This window comes from Panthera onca, chromosome A3 (genome assembly GCF_046562875.1).
Source record: "Panthera onca isolate mPanOnc1 chromosome A3, mPanOnc1 haplotype 2, whole genome shotgun sequence".
Lineage (NCBI taxonomy): Eukaryota > Metazoa > Chordata > Mammalia > Carnivora > Felidae > Panthera > Panthera onca.
The window spans coordinates 125,219,827-125,240,693 of NC_138341.1; the positions used below are offsets into that span (position 1 = coordinate 125,219,827).

General features: G+C 56.6%; 1 protein-coding gene across 2 annotated transcripts; it reads right to left on the reverse strand.

Moving 5' to 3' along the window:
* Nucleotides 1-72: 72 nt before the first annotated feature.
* ZNF335 (zinc finger protein 335) lies at nucleotides 73-19,080 on the reverse strand. Of its 2 annotated transcripts, XM_060619483.3 has the most exons (28): nucleotides 18,668-19,080; nucleotides 17,740-17,990; nucleotides 16,205-16,445; nucleotides 15,287-15,364; nucleotides 14,751-15,050; nucleotides 14,521-14,661; nucleotides 13,535-13,681; nucleotides 11,953-12,205; nucleotides 11,691-11,868; nucleotides 10,605-10,717; nucleotides 9,757-9,775; nucleotides 9,511-9,627; nucleotides 9,351-9,427; nucleotides 9,112-9,272; nucleotides 8,166-8,398; nucleotides 7,159-7,252; nucleotides 6,943-7,037; nucleotides 4,145-4,404; nucleotides 3,180-3,291; nucleotides 2,708-3,082; nucleotides 1,770-1,912; nucleotides 1,536-1,690; nucleotides 1,342-1,445; nucleotides 1,174-1,251; nucleotides 892-975; nucleotides 744-809; nucleotides 579-660; nucleotides 73-492 (listed from the first exon to the last, which is right to left on the reverse strand). In XM_060619483.3, the coding sequence occupies exons 2-28, from the start codon at nucleotides 17,938-17,940 to the stop codon at nucleotides 365-367; spliced, it is 4,035 nt and encodes a 1,344-aa protein (XP_060475466.3). In that variant the 5' UTR covers nucleotides 17,941-17,990; nucleotides 18,668-19,080; the 3' UTR covers nucleotides 73-364. The 2 variants fall into 2 exon arrangements, with proteins under 2 accessions (XP_060475466.3, XP_060475474.3); XM_060619491.3 differs by lacking the exon at nucleotides 18,668-19,080 and having other exon boundaries at nucleotides 17,740-18,645.
* Between the last annotated feature and the right edge of the window lie 1,787 nt (nucleotides 19,081-20,867).

Here is a 20,867-nt window from a genome sequence, read left to right on the forward strand (position 1 = left end):
CTCCTGGGAGCTGTGACAGGCTCTTCCTCTCTGTTTCCCAAGTCCTTGCCGACAAAGTAAGATGGTCAGGACTGGACTCTGGTCCCTTTATTGAGACTGAGGGGCCAGTGGGTCCATCCAAACAAAAATAAATTTTTCTCCCCAAAGCCTGCCTGCAGGCTAGGGCACCCAGCATGTCCTGGCTGGGGCCCATGGCTGTCCCCTAAAGCCAGCAGCACAGGTCTGGCTCTCTTAGAGTGACAGGATGCTGGCTGCCCAGTGTCTGGAGACCCTAAGGTGGAACAGGGAGGTGAGTCCCACTGGGTCCCCCCACCCCTAACATGGCTGGCCCCAATATCCACGGTCTGCGTTGGGCCCTTGGGGCTCAGTCATCGGTCAGGGTGATGACGTCGTACTCGATGCCCTGGTGCTGCAGCTGTTGGATGTGTTCAGGCACTGCCTCTTCTGTGCCAAACAGGCCCTGGGCTTGGGCCATAGCAGCATCGGCCACCGCTGCCAGGGGAGGGGAAAGGACGGTGAGCCTGAGGCCCCAGAAGCTGGGGCTGGGTCCCCATGGTTTTCAGGGTCCCACCCCATACCTGTGACTGCTGAGTGTGCTGCCGCCTCCAGTTGGGCCTGTGTGACAAGCTGCTGGCCTGGGGACACGGGCACATACTGGATCTAGAGGGGAGAAGCCAGTGAGATGTGGCCTTGGAGGAGTACTGCCTATGCCCCAACTCTGCACAATTCCCCAAAGGTCCTACCTGGGACTCCTGGAGGAACGGGGCCCCCTGTTCATACTGGATGTGTGTGATCTGGCCTTCCTGTACCTGGAGAGAGGAAGCCGATCTGGTGATTGAAGAGGCTGTCCACCCCTCCCCTCATTCCCATCCCTGCCCAGGCCTGGCCCACCTGGATGTGATGGCCCTCTGGAACCACGACATATTCCTGGGGGAGCAGGTGCTGGACTCCGTCCTGGGAGATGATGTATTGTACCTGGAGAAGGGTGGAGAAGAGGCAGGCGCTGGGGGCCCTGCTGAACCAGGAAGATTGAGCAGGGGGCCAGGGACACCCACCATCAACGATGGCAGCCGCACAGACCCTGGGAGGAGTGGTTGGGGAAGTACTGGTCCTCCCCAGAGTGGAGTCTGGGGGAGGGGCAGGGCGGGCTCTCCTGGCTGAGCAGGTGCTCACCTGGTTGTCAGAGGTAACCAGATGCTGTACTGTCTGGCCATCAGCTGTGGTGATCTCTTGGATATAGGTGGCTTCTTCCTGCCAGGACCAAGTCAGCTCTAGCCTCAGCTCTGTGTGCCCCCACCCCAGCCTGTGACTTGCCAGCAGGGCCCCAATCCAGGCTCTCACCTGATTGGTCACTGTCTGCTCTTGGGCGACAATGATGTGTTCCTGGCCCAGTGCCTGCTGTAGCCGCTCTGGCCCCAGGACCCCATGACCGGACTGGAGTGCAGCTGGGCAGAGAAGAGAGGGTGCTCACACAGCGGATCCAGGGAAACCTGAGGTGCCCCAGCACCCACCCTGGTCTCCCAGGGGCGGCTCACTGTGCAGCGTGGCCAGCGTGTCATCATCACTGTTCAGGATGATGGTCTGGGTGGGGGTCCGGCCTGGGGTCCGGGCAGTAGGTGTCCCCGCCTTTCTCCCATCAGGACTGTGCAGCCGCTGGATATGGAACTTGAGATGCCCATTCCGGTTGAAACTGTGGGGGAGGGAAGAAGGCTCAGGGCAGTCCCGTCACGCGTGCCCAGCAGCCCCTACCCGCCTGTCCCCAGCCTCACCGCTGCCCGCAGAGATGGCACGCAAAAGGCTTCTCGTTGGTGTGGGTCAGCATGTGTCGCCGCAGGTCCTTCTTGTTCTTGGAGGCAAAGCTGCACTGGCTGCACTGGTGGGGCCGCAGGCTCGAGTGCTGTGCCATGTGGGCCTGGAGCAGAAGCAGAGTCAGGGGCACTGGCCAGGTGAGGACAAGCAGCCTCCCACCGAGACAACTGTTGGGGAGTCTGTCCTCAGATGGAAGAACTGGGTGACAAGTACAAACCAGACCAAGACCTGGTGCTGCTGTGTGCCAAGAGAGGGCAAAGCCACAGGCCCCGCCATCAGGTCACTTAGGAAGTCGTGTCCCTGCTTAGATTCAGGTTACCGCCCTGTCACGTAAGGTACAGGTTCAGATGAAGGAACCCCTCCCTGGAGGTCTCCTCCAGCCCTGATGTTCTAGGGTTCTAGGCCCTGCTCCCCTCACTGAGCTGCTGTGAGGATCTGGTGCACGGTGGCAGTGAAAACTGGTGGTCCTCAAAAGGGACCCCCGCCTCCTACCCAGAACTGCTCCCTCCTCGCCTTCTCCATGGTCTCCACCACCTTCCTCGTACCGTGTGCGTTCCCTACTCTAGAGGCCTTGTGTTTCCCTAAACGTGCCTGGTGCTGCCGTGCCTGTGCCTTTGCCCCTACGGGCCCAGCCTGGTTGTTGCCAGCACCCCGAGTCCACGTGACCTGTTCCTGGTTTGTCTCTGCTCCGCCATATGCATTCTGTTCACACTGGGGACACCGTGGGGCATTAGTCACACCATCTGGTTTGCTTCCCCACCAGACAGAGCTCCCTCAATGCCGAGGCCTCAGAGTCCTCTCCGACCCCAGAGAGGGACAGCGGGCCCGGCTTGCGGTGTTCAGTTAAAGTCTGTTACACAAACAAGTGGCCAGATGAGCACCAGGGGGCAGCACCTACCCGGACCTCGGGCCACTGGCGGGCACTGAAGGGGCAGTCGGGGCACTTGAAGGCACTAGGCCCAGCGTGGGCTCGTTTGTGACTCTCCATCTCTGCTCGGCCAGGGAAGGCCTCGGCACAGATCTTGCAGGAAAACTTCTTTGATGATGCCGTGCCTGCAGGTGGCGGTGAGGGGGGTACTACCAGGCCCGGGGCTTTGCTGGCTGCAGGAGGTGGGGAGGCAGAGCCCTGGGGGTCTCCCACCCGGTGGGTCCTGGCTGGAGATGGGGGCTCAGGGCCATCTCTGGGCAGCCCTCCACACTGCAGCAGCGGCCACTTGGCTCCAGGGACCAGCGAATCCGGACTCGGGAAGGAGATGGAACCATCTGCAGTCAGCTGTAGACAGATGGGGGCGCATGACGGACTGGGGAGGATTGGGGGGGGGGGGGGACTGACGGGGAGCGGGGGCGGGGTCAGCCACCCCAAGCCTCACCTCAATGTGGTGCAGCTGCGTCCCATCGGCTGCCATGATGTAGTGGGTGCCAGCTTCTTTCAGGGTGTCGCTCACGACCACGGCCTGGGCTGCCTCCCCTGGGGGCTCCTCGCTGTGGGCACCGAGTGGGGGGAGGAGTGAGGTGGGGTTCTAGGAGGGGATGGAAGGCCACAGGAGTCCTCTTCCCCGAGAAAGTCATCAACTGAGGGGTGATGGCGGTGAGGCAGCGAAGCCCAGCGCTCCAGCCCGGGTCTGGCCGAGTGCGGCAGCGGGTGGGCCAGCATGGGAGGCAAGCAGGGGCCGAGAGTGGAGGGCAGATGTGGAGACTGGGCTGCCTGCCGCCAGCCCAGGGGTCCTGCTTTCCACCCCGGCCACACACTGTGGTACTTTGGTGCTTGGATTAAGGGCTTTCTTAGGCTGCCCAGGAGTGCAGCGAGCACACAGTCTTTCTGCCCTGAACTTGCTGGGTGTGGAGGACACAGGGCGGGTGTGGAGGACACAGGGCAGCTGTCAGGCCTCCAATGCCGGCAAGGAGCCCGAGCTGGCTCTGGAGGTCAGAACTGGAATCACCCAGGTGTGTTCAGGGATCACCCAGAACAAAGGGCACATGGTTTTGGAACCCAAAGTTCGACTCCTCACTACATATCTGACCTTAGGTAAGTTATTCCATGTCCCTGGCCTATTTCCTCACCTGTGAGATGAGGGACACCTGGATCTCACGAGAATGGTTTTGGTGAGTGCACCAAATGTTTAGGTGTTTAGGTCTAGTGCCTGGAACATCTAAGAGACCAAGAAATAGTAGCTTCCAACCTCCTAACAAGAGAGACTCCGATGGCTAATCACATGGTATGTATTAGGATTTTCGCCTCCTGCCAACTAAGCTCGAGCAGGCAGAGCCCTTCTCTGGCACCTCCCAGCACACCTTGTAAATGGCTGAAGGGGGTCTTGCGGGCAGCAGGTCTCACCTGTAAGGTGTGCCAGGAGCCGATGTCCCCTCCTCCATAGGGGGTGCTGTGATGACACTGTAGCCAGTCCCACCAAATGGACCGGGTGCCAGGGTGATCTGGGGCAGGTCGGGGGCACCCAGCTGACTCTCTGCTGCCAGGCTGCTCCCCGGCTCTGCCACGTGGAGGGTGACCACTTGGGGAGCGGCACCTGCCGGGGAAGGCTGCTCGCCAGGGGAGGCTAACTCTGCTTCCACGTCCTCCGACTTCACCACGGCCACCTGTGAGGGAACCAGAGGGTGTTACAAGCAGGTACAGAGGCTGGCACGCGGGGCCTCACAGCTCACCCACACTGGCCAGGGCCCGTGCCACCACCACTCATTTGTACAAACCCCACTGTGTGATCTAACACACCCCCTGGCTCTCCCAGCCCTGCCTGGCACCTGCAAAGAAACAAGACCCGGGGAGAGCAACCCTGCCCTCCCTGGGCGTCGGGCAACGTCTGGAGACATTCTCTGGTGGTCACAATCGGAAGAGGGGTGGTCCTGGCACCTAGGAGTTATCTGCAGGGATGCAGCTGACAACCCCACAACGCACAGGATAGCCCCCACAACGAAGAACTATCTGGCACAAAAGGCCAAGATTGAGAAATCCTGGTAAAGGGACAGCTAGCAAACCATTTAAGAAGAAAAAAGCTTGACCTCACATCTTGCTCCAGAGCCTGCTTCAAATAGATTAAAGACCGAAATGTAATAAAACTCTAAGTATATGAAAAGAAAATGTGGATGAATATTTTATGATCTGGGGTGGGAAGATTTTTCTATAATCGTGACAGAAAAAGATGCTAAAGCCTACAGCAAAACAAACCATAAACTGCAATTAGAAAACAAAGAAATGGGGGGAGAGGGTATTTAACAATAAATACGAGAAAAGGGGAGTCTCCCTCATCTGCAAAGAGCTCCTGCAAAGTGACGCTAAAAACACCAACAATAGAAAAACAGATACAGGACACAAGTCAGAAAATAAAATGGTCTACGAACATAGTTCAAACTCATTTACGGTTATAAAATTATATATATAAAAAACCAAAACCATGAAACATACTTCTGCCATGCGGAAGACATTTCTAAAGCTCGGGATACCCAAGCGTTGGCAAGGGTGGAAGGGAGCGCAGTTCTAGAGGTGGTCACATAAACTGTCTTTTTATGAGGCTTCACACCTTCAGACCCGCCGATTCTACTTCTAGGAGGCTTTTTTTTTTTACAACTAAAGAATGTTTTAGGACCACCTGAAACGTGCACTAAAGCACTGCCCTGATTGACAAAAAGCTGGAAACCCAAGCAATATAGGACGGAACGCGCTCACGTGCTCACAGCATCTCTACGGTGTAGTGGCCTGGGGATGTGAAATGGGAACAGTAACAGAGAGGACTCTGTGTGCTGGCCAGGCCACGCCTCACACACTCCCGAGCAAGCAAAAGCGGAGGTGTTGATGAGCATGAATTGTGTGATCCCATCTTTTTTAGAAACAATGTCTCCATGTTAGCCTGTATGTGGTCAAAACTGGAGACATGCCTATTTGCCGCTGGGGGTGGGGGGGGGGGGGGGAGTTCAGGACTTTCACTTTCTGTATAGAACATTTCCTAATGGTCATTTTGGTTTAACATATGTTTTTGTAATCAGATTAAAAAAAAAAAAAAAAAACTGGCATGAGAACAACAGACAGCAATAAAACAGAACTTGTATAGAAATGGGCTCCTATATATATGGGAATCTAGAACGTGATAAAGCAGACATTTCCAACCACAGGGGAAGATTTGATATACTACACTGTACAACTTTTGGGGAAAAAAAAAAGCGAGTCCCCTACCTTTCTGTATACACCAAAAATAAATTCCAGGTGGAGTAAAGATTTAAGTGTAAAAAAATGAAACCCTAAGCAGAAAGAAACCCTAAGAAGAATATACGAATGTTTATATAATCTTGGGGTGATTACAGGCCTTTCTAGGGATGATATCAAAGGCAAAAACCATGAAAGACTGATTTAACTAACTAAAAACGTAGAACTTCCAAACACCCCCAAAGGCATAATGAAACCCTACGGAGGTCCCCAGGCCCAACACCAGGCTCCCCCCCTCCACAGAGTTCTGTCTGCCCTCCAGCCCCTGGAAGCACATCATTGCTCCCAGTTCCTGGAATTTATCATCTCAACACACATTCTACATCTTTTCGAGAGGCTGGGAGACGGATAACAAACCTCTCCCTACCTTAGAGGAGTGTGGGGTGTGCAGTGCGGGCAGGGCAGGGGTAGTGGAAGGGTGACCCCAGGCGGCCAGAAGGCGGCAGAAGTGAAGATGATGAGCTGGGGGCAGGGGGTCTGCTGGGCATGAGGTTCAGGGCTAAGACAGGCTAGAGGGGAGGGAGCCTCGGGAGCCTCCGGGCTGTGGGAGGGGGTGTCGCGGAACGAGGGTGCTAGGCTGGATGAGAAGCTGGCCGGGACCTGCAGTACAGGGCGGCCGCAGAGCTAGGAGACCTGAACCAGCGGGACCCCAGAAGCCACGAGAGCAGCGCTTACCGCTCAGCCTGGCAGAGGCCGCTGGTGACTGGAGCTGAGCGGAAGCCCCTCTGACCTCCCTGGCACAGTGGGTCCCCCTCCTCTGTGTTTGCCCACAGGGTTTCAGTGGACTGTCTCCGGTTAACTGGGGGCACCCCGAGGGCAGGGCACGTCTGCCTCACCACCCTCCTCCCCTCCCAGTGTCCAGTGCACAGCGGGCGCCTAAGGTGGCGGCACGGGGGAGGCGGCGGCCCCGGGCAGCTCACCTGCAGGGCTGTGCCCCCCAGCTCCCGCTGAGCACTCATGTTCAGCAGCAGATCCAAGGCTGTCTGCGTGGCCATTGCCGTTGACTCCTCAGCTCCTGGGTCGGGTGAGACCTGAGCCTTAGGATGGGCCGGGGCCCCCTCTCTCCCTCCTCCAGCCCTGGCACGTGCCCCGCCCCTGCCCCGCTCCCCAGGCTCCCCTGCTCCCCCAGGGCTCACCTTGCTGGTAGATGATGGTGGCGCCACCAAGGGTGTCGGAACAGAGCAGTGGGGGGGTCTCAGGTGCCTGGAAAGGTGCTGCCTCTGGGGGAATCTGCGGGGTGGGGTGTGGCCAAACCTGAGAGGGGGCAGCTCAGATTCGAGCACTGGTTACCAAGCACCTCCTCTGTGTCAGGCACTTCACATCTGCCGGCTTGTCTCATCTTCACACAACTACAATGCCAGGTATTTATCAGCTCGGTGCCACAGATGAACTGACCGAGGCTCAGAGAAATGAAGCGACTGCTTAAAATCCCACAGCGAGTAAGTAGCAGAACTGGGGTCTGAACACAACACTGACACTAGAGGCTGTGTTCTACCAGCACTTCGCAGTGGTCCATCTTCTGGGGCACAAAAAGAGTAGGTGGTATACTCAGCTATGAGACTATACTTCTCAGCCTGCCTTGCAGCTAGGTAAAGCGTGGCTTTGTGGCTAAGCAGGAGCTTCCGGTTAAGTTCACGAGGAAGACAAATGGGAGAGATGGCAGGCTTCCTTTCTGCCCTTCTCCCATCCCTTCCTCCTGCTTCTTGCCTGGGATGTGGCTAGAAGGCTGGAGCTCCTGCAGCTATACTGGACCATGAGGCAACCACAAAGATGAAAGTCGTATGCCTAGGATGACTGGGAAAAAATACTGAGAGAACTTGGTCCCTGATGACTGACCACAGAGCCGCCAAACTAGCTCTAAACTGCTAACCTTTGGACTTCTTTTATGCAAGAGAAAAATGAACTATTGCCACAATTAAACTCATATTTCCATTCTCTATTACTAGCACTGGAAAGCCACGCCCACTCTGAGCTTAGGGCTGACATGTTTGTGACCCCATCTGCTCAACTGGAGAAGCTGGGGCCATTTTGTCACCTCAATGTGTAAATGAGGATGCCAAGGACTGGAGGGGTGACAGGACACGGTCATCCTGGCCCATGCTCCCCAGTCCCTTCTATCTGCTGCCTGCTTGGCGGAGCTTACCTCAGGAGGCCCTGGGGAGCTGGCGGGTGGCCCGGGGGCCGCGCTGTGCTGCTGCTTCAGCTCCTCGATCTGCTGCAGAGAGAAGAAGGGGCGACGGCGGGAAGGGGGCTCCTCAGGGTGGCGCCGCCCCCACTCCTCGAAGCTGCTTGCGTGCCGGCACCGTACATGCAGGCGGAGGTTCTTCTTGTGCCGGGTGCTGAAATGGCAGTACTCACAGGCGAAGGGCTTGGCCCCTGCAGGCACACGGGAAGGGACGCTTAGGCTTCCCCACCCTCTCCGGGAAGCCTTCTGTGGTCCCAAGGACCCCTCTGAGGGATTCACTGCTGGGGCTTCGCTCCCAACACACGCCGCTGTCCGATCTGCTGGGCCAGGACAGAGAGGAACCAGGCCCACCTCCGGCACTCCCAGCCTTCCCAGGAGCGTCTTATTTTCATGTCAGGTGACCACACACTTCTCCTACGAACCATCCCTCCCGGGTAGACAGGGATCTGGCCCACTACGGTGTCTCATCTCTAGCGTGCCCATCAGAGGGCTGCGCGCGAGGAGGAGAAAGAACCGACTGTTCTGTCCGCCTTCTGTGGGCCGAGCATGTGACGCTGCTTCTCCCACTTCACGTGTGAGACTGGGGCCTCCAGAAACTCCTCTTCCCCAGCACCCAGCGCCCAGTACAGACAGGGCTCCAGACACAAACAGAACTCACTTTGGCAACCACCACATGGTAGGTGCTCTGACTCCCTCTCATAGCAAGTTAGCCCTTGGCCACACAGAGAAGAGCTGGCTTAGCCCAAGAGAGCGGGTGACACCCCAGAGGGGATATCCTGACACCTGAGAAGCCCGGCTGGCTGCCGAGGGGGAGGAAGAGGACAGAGCCGAGCCTGCCGCCTAGGGGCATGGCAAGTGGAGGGCTCACCAACTTGCCCTCAAGCCAGGGTGGGGCTGGCCTGACCTGTGTGCTTAACAGCCACGTGGGAGAGCAGGAAGTCCTCTCGGAAGGTGCGGTAGGGGCAAAAGCTGCATTTGAATGGCTTGTCGCTGACGTGGGACAGCTGGTGGTTCAGCAGTGCCTTCTTGTCCTCACAAACAAATTCACAGAACTCGCACTTGAACCTGAAGGCGGTTGGAGGAAAGCTCAGTGGTGGGGTCGGGTGGGGTGCTCCAGCCCCAGGGGCCTCCTTAGGGATATACCTGCGGTTGGCGACAGCCTGGATATGTGTGAGCAGGTGCATCTTAAAGGTGTAGCGCTTCTTAAAAGACTTTCCACACTGTGAGGGGGAGGGGGAGTTAGAGATGGGAGATTGCCCAGGGAGACCCTGAGCCCCTGCCCCCAGCCCTTGGACCCACCCACCTTGTCACACATGTGGGGCTTCTCAGTGCTGTGTGTCTTCATGTGCTGTGTGAGTCTCTTCTGCATGGGGTACACACGGCCACACACAGGGCACGGGAAGGAGCTCAGCTTCGGAGTCTGGGAAGGGACGAGACGGGACCAGATGAAGAGAGAAGGGGAGGAGAGAGGGGGAGACCTCACCTCCTGCCCCCACCTGATAAGCAGCCCTCAAGCAGGCTCCCTTCCCAGGACAGGCCCCAGACTCACCGGATCTGGCCTCTTCTTCCTGAGGAAGAAAGGCATAGAGGTTAGACCACTGCTTCCCCAACCCCACCACAAACTCTCTCACATTGACCGGACCGTCTCAGCCCTGAGTGTCCCTTCTGCCCAGCCAAGCCCTTCTCTCAGAATAGGGCTTCCCCAAGTGGAGTTTGCTAGGAAATGCTAAGAGGCACGCTGTAAACAAATTCTAGAATGGTGCCTTCTTCCTGTCACAAAATACACGTGCATTTTAAAGGCCCTGAGAAGTCCTGTAGAAAAGAGCTGGCGAAGCAGGTGTTCAACCTGGTATCTCTGATCTTACTTCCGCTCTCCCCTTTTCTTAAGAAAACCCATTAGCATCATGGAGAGCAACCTTTCCCACAAGCACAATTTGAAAGTCACTTTTCTCCTGAATTCCTGTATCCGACCTCTGCTCACGTACCACCCTAAGCAGAGTGAACTCCTTCCCAAAGCTGTAGATCTAACGACAACGTAGTGAGCAATCACAGGGCCCCTAAGGATTTTCCTCCACCCATCTGTCCCATGTCTGCTCTGTCAGTGCTGAGAGTCGGGAGTCTACAAGATCTTTAGATCATTTACTGAGCTCCTTTAATCCCCTCAACAATGACTGTCCCCATCTTACAAAGCTCATAGCAGGGAAGAGACGGAACAAGAATCCTTCAGGCCCTGCTACTGCTCTGAGCCACATGAGCTGGGATGAACGGCCTTATCTTTCGCAGGTCTATGCCGTGCTGTGAATAGTGTGGCCCAGAGCAGGTGCTCAGTAAAGGGGGAATGTGGTCACGCCGGGCCTCTGCTTCCTGCCCTGGCCCACCCCACCCACGCACACTGACCGGTCTCGGCTGTGCACGGCTGCGTGCCGGGCCACGTCCTTCCGGTAGACGCTGGCATAGCTGCATTCGCCACACTTGTAGGGCTTACTGCCCACGTGATTGAACATGTGCTCCTAGGACAGAGGCAAGAGGACAGTGGGCTGGGGCTGGCTTCCCCCTCCCCGCCAACCTGTGCCCACAGCCTCAGAGCTGCTCCCAGAACGAGTGCAGGAAGGGCCGGAGAGCCTGTGAGGGCTGGGGACTCTCCCCAACACGGGCACCTACTTGGCACCAGGCCCTGTGCCAGCTCACCACCTGACGGAGGCAGAAACTGAGGCTCACAGGGAAGGGACGTGCTGGGGTCCCACGGTGACCCTGTGAACAGCGGAGCCTGGAGCCAAACCCAAGCGGCATGGCCCCAGCGTACTCCGGCACAGCCCAGCCCCGTTAGGGCTCCGGAGAACAACTTCCAGGTCACGGGGCCCTGTCTGGGGAGGAACTACCGCGTGCAGAAAGCACGGGGGCTTTGACCAGCTGTGCTTCAGGTGGCCCCCACTCCCCACCGCGGCCAATTCTCTGCCTCACTTTGGCCAAGCCACGGTTTCCTGGGTCAGTACAATGGCACTATCGATACCTACAGCCTCTCCAGGCTGCGCAAGCCTGGAACCCGAGCGTGCGTGCCTGCCTGCCAGGCCCAGGTACTGGATAAAAATGGCTCAGGGTCACAGCAAGCCCACTGGCGCTTTTGGGTAAATGATAAAAAAAGAGCCCCTTTCTTGAGACACCTGACGGCCACCTACCGGAAAACTTTCTAACACACAGAATCAGGGAAAGCCCGTTTCCCTGCCATCTGCCAGTGCGTGTGGTGAACAGGCACGTCAGTGCTGGCTGCGGCGTGAACAGCCCCCCTGAAGATGCGACGCCACTATGCCGCGTGCAGCCTGCGGAAGTGCCCGCGGCTCCCCCCTCAGCTCCTTCAGCACGGCAGCGGCCAGGCACGTGCCCTGCGAGGGGGCAGAAGGTGCCAGCGAACGACCCGTCAACTCCACTCCCTCCTGGCACCTTCACGTTGGTCCCGTGCCGCGCCTGCCCTTCCCCGCCGCGCACCTTGAGCGAGGACCAGCGGCGGGAGCGATAGCTGCACTGCAGGCACTTGAAGAGCTGGGGGTCCCCGGCCTCGTGGGAGTTGACGTGGAAGCGCAGGTCCTCATGGGACAGGAAGCGGGAGCCGCAGATGCGGCACAGGAAGGGCCTCAGGAGCGGTTTGGGTGACTTGTAATAATACCTGCCAGGAGGGTGTTGGGAAGAGGTGTGGCTGGGCCGGGGCCGCCGGGCTGTCTCCCCCTACCCTCATCTCTGCTCCACATACTTGCGGTATTTCTTGCCGAGGAAGCGCCTGGAGGGTCGGCCCCGGCGGCGGGGTGGGGCATCGGGCTCATCCTGGCAAGAGGGGGCTGCGTTCTCTGCATCCGACTGGCTCACGCCAGGTTCCACGGGGCCCCTATCGGCCTTGCCCAGGGCAACCAGGCATCCCGGGCCGGAGGAGCTGGGTGCCTCGGGATCCTGAGGCTCCGGTGGGCTCTGTCCGCTCTGGGAACTCACTAGAGGCTCTCCTTCCACACCTGTCACGCACATGGTGGCAAATCAGCCACGGACGCACCAGGACAGACGCGGACAGGTGTGCCAGAGGCCAGCCAAAATACTTCCTTCAACCACTGTCACAGACCACTGATGGGCACGTCAGGCCGTGGGACAGACGCAGGCAGCCCGCGTCAGAGGGCAGGGTGGACACAGGCCCCTCCTGCAACTGACATGCTGCTAGACGGCACAACTTAAACAGGACGGTCTGCGGCAGCAGCAAGAGAGCTGGCGACCTCCCCGTCAAGAGACCTGCGTGCCAGCTCAGCTCTGACACCAGACTTCGGTGCCTCCTCGCGCCTCTCTGAGTCTCATTTTCCCATCTGTCAGATGGAGACGATAAGTGCTGCTCTAGTGACCTCATGGGAACATTCTAGGGTCTGGGAACGACAGCAGTACTTTAACATTGGCTTTCTTTAGGGAGGCCGGGTGGCTGGAGGGCAGATGGGAGGAAGAGAGAAGACAGAGCATCACTGCATGCACTCCTAACCTTTTGAAGTCTGAACAGTCTGAATGTGCTACCTATTCAAAAACATCCATTGTATTCCAATGCAATGTTTTAAAAATTAAAAGTGACATAGACAATGCTGGCAAGATCCTGCTTCAATTTGATTGGGATGCTCAGCTACACAGGTGCATTCATCTTGTGAAAATTCCCTAAGCCTTGCACTTAGGATGTGTGTGCCTTCCCATACAGACCTTAATAAAACGCTATTCTTAAAAAAGACACTGAAAATGTGTAACAATCTCCCCTATACAGCACATACAAAAACAGTTATCATGTGTTTTTGTGTGTGTATGTTTACCCCTTAAAGCGATCCCGAAAAGCCAGATGCTATCACCTCCATTCCTAACAAGGGACCAGGGGATTCGAGAGGCAAAATAACACACTCTGAGTCACACAGCCAGTAGGTGGTGGGGCCATTCATGGCCATGATCGTGCTTTCTAGTCCCCAGCCTGTAATGCTCCAACCCAGTGTTTCTTGGACACAGTTTCAGCCCTCAGACTTGTTCTCATTTCAGTAATCATACTTATAACTTATCTTCTTAGTTCAATTATAAAGATTCAAACTTCTCCCACGCTCCAACATCTTACCACCAAGAGGCCCTGTCACAAAGCTGACATATTGCTTATCAGGGTTTCTGAAGCTTGGTCTCGGAGGGCCGTCCCTTTATGAGGCGGCCTTCAGGTCACCCTGACTTGGTATGTGCTGCCCTGAGTGGCACCCTCAGTCCCCAGGGCTCCACAGAAGCAAGCAGGGAAGGAGGCCATCCCTCAGCCCCCCACACGGCCCCACGTGACCAACTCTCACCATCTGAGAGGTCCGCGGTCTCCAGGCGAGGCAGCTTCCGAGGCCGGCCAGGTCTCCTTCGGGGTCTTGGGGTACTGGGAGTAGGGCGCTGGGGCCGTAGCTGCCGGCCCCGGGGCTCATCCTCGGCCGGATTGTAGTCACTGTCCTCTGTGGGGGCCGCAAGCAAAGGTGGGCATCAGTGCCAGACCCGCCCTTTCAGCCCTAATCCCTGGCCCAACTTCCCTAGGAAGAGGCCCACTTCCCATCCCTGCCTACTCCTCCTTCAAGCCTATCAACCAGTGATGCCTCCCTCCAAAAAGCCCTCCTGGCCTCCCACTAGCTGACTATGAGTGCCTCTCTCCAAGCCCCTTTCTCTGCACCTTTCCTGACTCCTACCGCCAACTCAGGCAGCTCCACTATGAAAATCAGAAAAAGGTGTCCGTTTCTTAAGACACTTCACAGCCATTGTTAGAAGATAATTGAAATAAACAATGAAGTCTATAAACTGTGACGACTATGCTACCCAGTGCAGGAGCCACTGGCCATATGCAACGACCGAGAAATTGTGCCTTGTCTACACTAACACGTAATTTTTTTTTTTTTCAGTAACAGATAATTAAGTGTAAAATACATACTGGCTTTCAGAAGACTAGTATAAAAACGCAAAGTAAAACAACCCACTGATAATTCTGATAAAGCTTAATTTTATCTTTTTTGTTTAACTTTTTAAAGCATAGCTACAAAGCTATGTAAGAAGTTTACATGCAGCTTATTCTATTTCTGTTGGACAAATGTGAACGTGGCCCTCTTAAGTGGTGCTCTTTTTCAGCGTGCAGTCTCCACAGCCGCACACAGAGGTCCTGACCCCAGAGCCCCAACTCCTGTTTTATACCGGAGGCACACATGTGTACCAATTCCTCTCTCCCAGTCCTCCATGTGGGCCAGAGGGAATTCGGTATTTGTAGATGGGGAAGGGGATGGCACTCCTGGGAGCTAAGGTGGCCTACCCTCTAGGTCGTCAATGGCACCAGCGTCGACAATGTCATCATCATCTTCCTCCTCTGGCCCCTCTTCATCTGGGGTCTTGGCAGAGGTACCCCACTTCCTTACCAGACGCCCCTTCTTACCAGCTGCGGTTGCTGCTGCTGCTGTGAAGAGAAGAGAAGCTCGCCACGTCTGGCTGGCTGCACCCCCCCCCCCCCCACAGCCCCAGCCAGGCAGGCCGCCGTCAACGCACCTGGTCGGAAGTGCCGCTCCCGCATGTGGCGCAGCAGCGTGGCCTTGGTGCTGCTCCGGTACTGGCACATCTTGCACTTGAACTGCTGTACCACCACCACTTCCATCATGGCCTCCAGGCTCTGCAGGTCTGGCTCCTCGGCACCAGAGCTTGGGGGCGGCTGTGCTGGGGAGCTGGGCCTCCCCGGCGCCTCCTCGGGGGGCTCTAGGCATGTGGACGTGGGGCCGTCAGCCAGGGCCTCGATGGCTGCCAGGCTGTGGGCCAAGGTGGAACTGGACATCGGCGAAGCCATGGGGGCACCTGTGGGTGGGTGAGGGAGTCGGAGGGCAGGGGGGTGGAGGGGAAGGTTGGCCATGAGCAACAGCTGTCCCTCCCAGGCAGGCCCAGGGATCCTAGAACCCAACCCCCCGCCAGAGTGGCAGTGGGGAAACTAGGGCCCGGAGCAGAGGACGACCTGCTAGGATCACACAGTGAGTCTGTGGCGGAGCCTCCCTCTCCACTGCAGGGCGCCCTGGGTCTGCTGCCTGGGGTCTCACCATCGTCCGGGCCCTGCAGGATCAGGTACCGGGCAGTCTCGGTTCCGCCATCCTCAGCACTGGTTACGGTGATGCAGCCTGGGCAGAGATGGGGGGGAGGGGATTCCCAGCTGACAATGACAACTGTCACCGCCCATATTCACTCTGGCTCACCCATGCAACTATGAACCAGCTGCATTGCCCCCCTGAGCCTCATCTGTGCCCTGCCCCTGTCCACGCCCCCACCCAGAACAGGGCTGTTGGGAGGTCTAGTGTGCACGACACGCTGGCCCAGGAGCTGGCCTACGGTCACACAGATGCCATGGCTACCCCAGCTGCCCCCCCTTTGACCACTAAACCTGGAGAGTCTCCCTTCCTGTCTCCAAACTTCTCCAAGGTCAAGGCCTAGCCCCTGCACCACTTTCTCAGGGTTGGCTTTCCACACCACCCCAGGACTATTTGAAGACTGTGGCCTTTACACCATTAACAACAGAAGGTACAGTGTGGTCAATCACGAGTACAGAATCTGGAGTCAGACCGTCTGAGCCCATGGCCCCACACCTGCTGGTTGCAGTGGGTCCTCTGTACCTCAAAACTCTCATCTCGACTGTGAGGATGATAATAGCGTCCAGATTTTTTGGGGTCACTGGGGGGACTAATGAGCTACCATATGTAAAGTGCTTAGAACGAACTCCAGTACAAATTAAGTATTATTATTTCTATATTTATTGAGTGTTTATCACATGCCCACGCCAGGCACTACACTGAACTGTCTTATTAAATCCTCACCTCACTTACCACTACGAGACAGAGGCTACCGTTCCCCCATCATACGCTTAGAGTGGCAGGGTTATGTGTCCAAGTTTGCATGGTTGGTGCTGCTGGACCCCACAGGAAGACCCCTGTGGGTCAGCTCTTACTGCCCTCTGCCTGACTCACTTGGGATTAGGTCTGGCCCGATGGTGGACTCGATGATCTTGTCAATGGCTGAGCCCAGGTCCGAGGAAGAAGCCGTGCAGTCGGACACCAGCATGTTGGCGTCTGGGAGAGCGCTGGAGTGCACCAGTGCTGGGGGGCCGCCTGTCACTCCCTCCACTGGCCCACGGGACACAGAAGAGGAATCAGGGAGGTAGCCGTGGGGCAGGGGGTCTGTGCTGGAGCTGCTCTCAGATACTTCCTCCTGGGTGATTGGAAACAGGGATTTTAGGAGCCACGGATGGAGCAGGGCCAGCTGCCACCCACTAGGTAGAGCTCCTTGGCCACGGTGAGTAGAGGCATCCACGCTGTCAGCCCCACAAAGGACCAGTAGAAGCCCTCCAGTCACAGAGCCACACAAGAACAAGTCTCAGGGTCCCTGGCTCTGGTCAGGTAAGAGGCCTCATAATCCCCACACCCACACAACAACCAGGCAGAGCTATTTTCACTGGGCCTTTGAATTAGCTATTTCCTCTGTCTGAAATGCTTCCCAGCGTTGCACCATGGTTAATTCCTGCCCAGCCTTCTCGCCACCATTTACTTGGTACCTCTTCTAGGAAGTTAACCCTGACCCCCAAGGCCAAAGTAGGACCCCTCTGTCCTCAGTGCCGCAGTTGTTTGTGTCCCCTCCGTTATGGTTCACTCTAGAGTAATATGTCCTAGGTCAGACGGTACTTTCCATTAAGGCCGGGCTCACATCTGTCTTGTGTCCTGCTGTATCCCCCGGGTCCAGCACAAGCTGGGCACATGGTAGGCCCATCTCTGCTGAATTAATGAAATCCTGGACCCCAAAATGGGGTCCATCATCGTGCAGCTCCACAATGTGATGTCCTGGAAATCATTATCTTGCAGATAATAACAATGGTAATGGCTAATATTTACTGAGTGCTTACTATGTGCTGAGCACTGTTTCTATTGCTCTGTATATGCTAATTCATTTAATCCTCACAAAAGCCCTATTGAGGCATATGTATTTATCATTCCCACTCTACAGATGAGAAAACTGAGAGCTAGAAGTGGGGTAGCATGTCCAAGATCACAAAGCCAGGAATGGCAGAGCCAGAAGGAGACAGTTTTACAAAGCATTTCCAAGAGTATTCTCTATGAGGCAGGCATTCCTGCTCCATTTTACAGACAACAGAATGAGGCTCAAAGAGGTCTCCCAGTGAATCGGAGGTAGAGGTTAAGACTTGAACCAGGACACCTGCGTCTCAAAGAAGGAAGAGAGTGGAGTGGGTAAGGCCACTGCTTAAATTTGAACCTTGGCTCTGTCGGCTTGCTCTCTGTGCCCTGTAAGATGTGGGAAAGAGGGATATGCAACACAAGGTATGAGGCTTAAATGAGAAAATCCATGTTAGGGGCTTGGCATGGTGCCTGACACACAGTAAACCAAAACCAAATATTAGTTACAAGCCAGCCTTTCTGACTGCTGCCCTTGGCTGCCAGGCATGCTGCCTGCGGTCCCTGCCTCCACCCACGCCGGCCAGCACGGTCCATACCAGAGAGCTGCTGCCGCGGTCGGAGCTCTGCCCCACGCCAGAGTCGTCGGCCTCAGCCGGCCCCGGGGCGGCCGCGGCGTCGCTGCTGTCGGCCGACACGGCTTCAGAGGTGCCCACGCCCAAGCCGCTCTCAGAGGGCTCCTCGGGCCGGCCAGGCCCAGGGGCCGCGTCGCTACTGCTCTCCACTTCGTTCTCCTCCATCGGCTCGGGGGGCCGCCTGACAGGGACTCGCAGGGTCTGGATCCTTCACTCTGCCAGAAGAGGTGACCCGGGCTGGAACAGGTGGGCCTCCTTCCCGGCCCCGGCAACCACGGCCCACCTAGCTGCACCCGTGTGCCCATTTCGCAGGTGCAATGACGGAGTCCCCGACGGGGAGGGGCTTTCTCGTGTACAGAGACAGGAGCTTTGGGAAAACAGGACCGAGAAGCCTGGCCTCCCAGTCTAGAGCCTTTCCCCAGCCCCAGGAGGATGGTCAGTGGCCGGTAATCTTGACCCTCCTCGTCTCCCCTCCATGATTCCCGCAGCGTGGTTCGCTCTAAGAGCCCTGTCCGGGCTCAGTGGTTCAGCCCTTCGGCCCCCCGAGTCCCCCCGGGTGCAGGGTCGGTGGTACAGCCCGCAGGCCCCCTGGGTCAGTGGCTCGCTCCCCCCCTCCCCTGGTTCCCATGCGGAGGGGGCTGACAGCGACGGTCCCGGGGCCTGGCGACTCGGGGCTGTCCCCGGCGCTGCCTGCGCTCCAGGCCCGACGCCATCTTGTGGCGGCGCCGGGTTTCCGCTCAGGCAAGTGCGAGAGCGACTAAAGGGCCTGGGACCCCGGGGCCCTGTTCGGACAGCCCCGCCGGCCCGGGAGCTCGCCGCCGGCTATCCCCGTATTCTGGCCCCACTTCGCGGCAGGGTGCAGTGGGGCGACCTGACTCTACCAGACGCTCACCTGACGCTTTCGTAGCCGTGCTTCTTTCCGACTCCGGCATCGACGAGGTCGCCATCCTCTTTCCCCCGCTGCGGAGGGACCCATCGGCCCACCGTAGGCCGGAACTACTTCCTACGCCGACCCAGAGAAAGACCGCTTTCCGGTGTGTCGGAAGGTCGCCCTGAGGCCTCAGAACCATAGTCCAGTCCGGAGAGAGTCTAGGATTTTATATGTCGCCAAGTATGGGTGACGGAGTCCGCTATGGGTTGGGGACTACTTTCTCTCTTGGCGGAGGGTTACACTGGGAGTGGTTATGAGACGTCATTGCTGGGTCCCTTCCCTGGGCCGCAGGGTTGGGCGCGGCGAAGGCTGCCCCACGTCTGGGGGCGTGGCTTTCAGTGACCTGGCCACGCCCCTCCCGGAACCAATCCTGAGAGTGTGGGCCACCGGGAGGCTTTAACTTGGCGGGAGAGGAGTAGACATCATTAGTCATTTCGCCTGGCTCGTGACCGATGACTTAACGCTCTTATCGAGCCTAATCGAATCCTTCCCGATTAGGTTTGATATGTCCTGGGGGGAGGGGAGCATATAATCCTTGTCCAGATGGGGAACTGTACGGGTCGGGAGATTGTAAGTGGCTGGTCCAAAATCACAACAAGGCCCTGGGGAGGCAAGCCCGGATGGCTGCATGCGGGAAAATGGACGGAATCAAAGCGCGGCCCTTAGTGAACTTTGTTTACGTATTTGTTGCATTAATAGAGATGGAGGTCGAGACCTCCTCCACAATCCTCCTCAGTGTAGACCTGTGTAGGTGTATTTAAAGGTGTACAGCCCTTCTCCTGATACTGCAAATGCCACCTTTGGCTCTACTTTTTGTTTAAGCCGGGTGCTCTCCTTTGTCCCTAATTCTGCGTTGCGCTAGTTACTTTCCTCAATTGAAAAACACAAATGGGATGGGAGAGGAAGAATCTCAAAAAACTCCCTATTGAAAAAAAAAAAAAAAAAAACTCTTTAAAAAAGGGCAAAGGTGCTTTGAGTTGTTAAAATTTGTGTGTACTTGAGTATGAGGGGGTTTCCCTGGTCCTTTACTAGGAGCAGGCTTTGAGAGGGGGAATAAAGCATGAGGCCTCTGGATGGCCTAGGTCCCCTCGTCACCCCCTACCTCCCATCCAGCAGGACCAGGCCCCCAGAGCAGCCCCGGAAAGCTGGGCCGACATGGATGATGACAGATTGGTTCTGCACTCCCTGAGCAGGTTTCCAATGAGGACCTGATTTCTCAGCTCTGCAGAGCCACCCCCAACCCCCACCACTTGCCACTAGGGTATATCCTGCCTCTGACAAGTCACCTCTGCCAAGGATGTTGGGGGTACTCAGGACTAGTCCCACAGCACCCATTCCATCCCCAGCCCAACTAAGGCTCAACCCTAACCTTGGTCTTTGGCACCAAATCACAAGATTGCAGAATGTCATGATGTAAATAAAAGGCAACAACCTCATCATGGAACAGAACTGAGGAGCCCAAGGCCCAAAGACAGAAAGCTCACGGCCCAAGGTCACGTTGGAAACAGCATGTCAGAGTCCTTCCATTACAAAAAGAAGCAAGCCAACCCTGGTTTTCCGACTGCCAGTCCAGGGTTCTTCCCACCAAAACATGCAGTTTGTAGTTGTGGCCTTAGCCCCGATGGGATTTCTTAGAAGCCGCGAAGTGGGTCTGGGTCAGAAGGACAGAGCACACCATTGAGAGAAGTACTAAGAGGAACCAAGAGGGAAAGAGGAGGGAAACACTTTGAATGAGTACCTACCCTGTGCCAGGCTGCACATGCACTTTGCTGCATCATGGTGCCTTAAGGAAGCAGGGGTCGTTCTCGTCTTACATTGTAGAGAAGAGGAAGCTGAGGTTCAGGGAAGGGTGGTGATTTGTCCAAAGTCACACCACCAGGAGGGTGGGATGTAGACGCAGGTCTATCTGATTTCAAAGCCCCAAGCACTTGAGGTGCCAAGTGCTGTATGCTTAGTAATCGCAACACTTAAAATACTGTGTGCCAGTCACTGTTCTAAGCACTTTACCTGCATTAATTTATTTAATCCTCACAACCACCCTGTGAGGTAGTTACCATCATTGTCTCCATTTTAGGTATGAGGAAACAGGCACAGAGCAGTAAAGGAATCTAAGTAGGGGGTAGAGCTGGGATTGGAAACCAGGCAATGTGGCCCCAGACTC

Coding starts and splice junctions, on each gene's coding strand:
- ZNF335 (XM_060619483.3), bottom strand. CDS start 17,940: ATGGAGGAGAACGAAGTGGAGAGCAGTAGCGACGCGGCCCCTGGGCCT. Junction 16,446..17,739: donor ACCGCGGCAGCAGCTCTCTG/GTATGGACCGTG, acceptor CCAATCACCCAG/GAGGAAGTATCTGAGAGCAG. Junction 13,682..14,520: donor TGCCATTGACGACCTAGAGG/GTAGGCCACCTT, acceptor CGGCCCCCACAG/AGGACAGTGACTACAATCCG.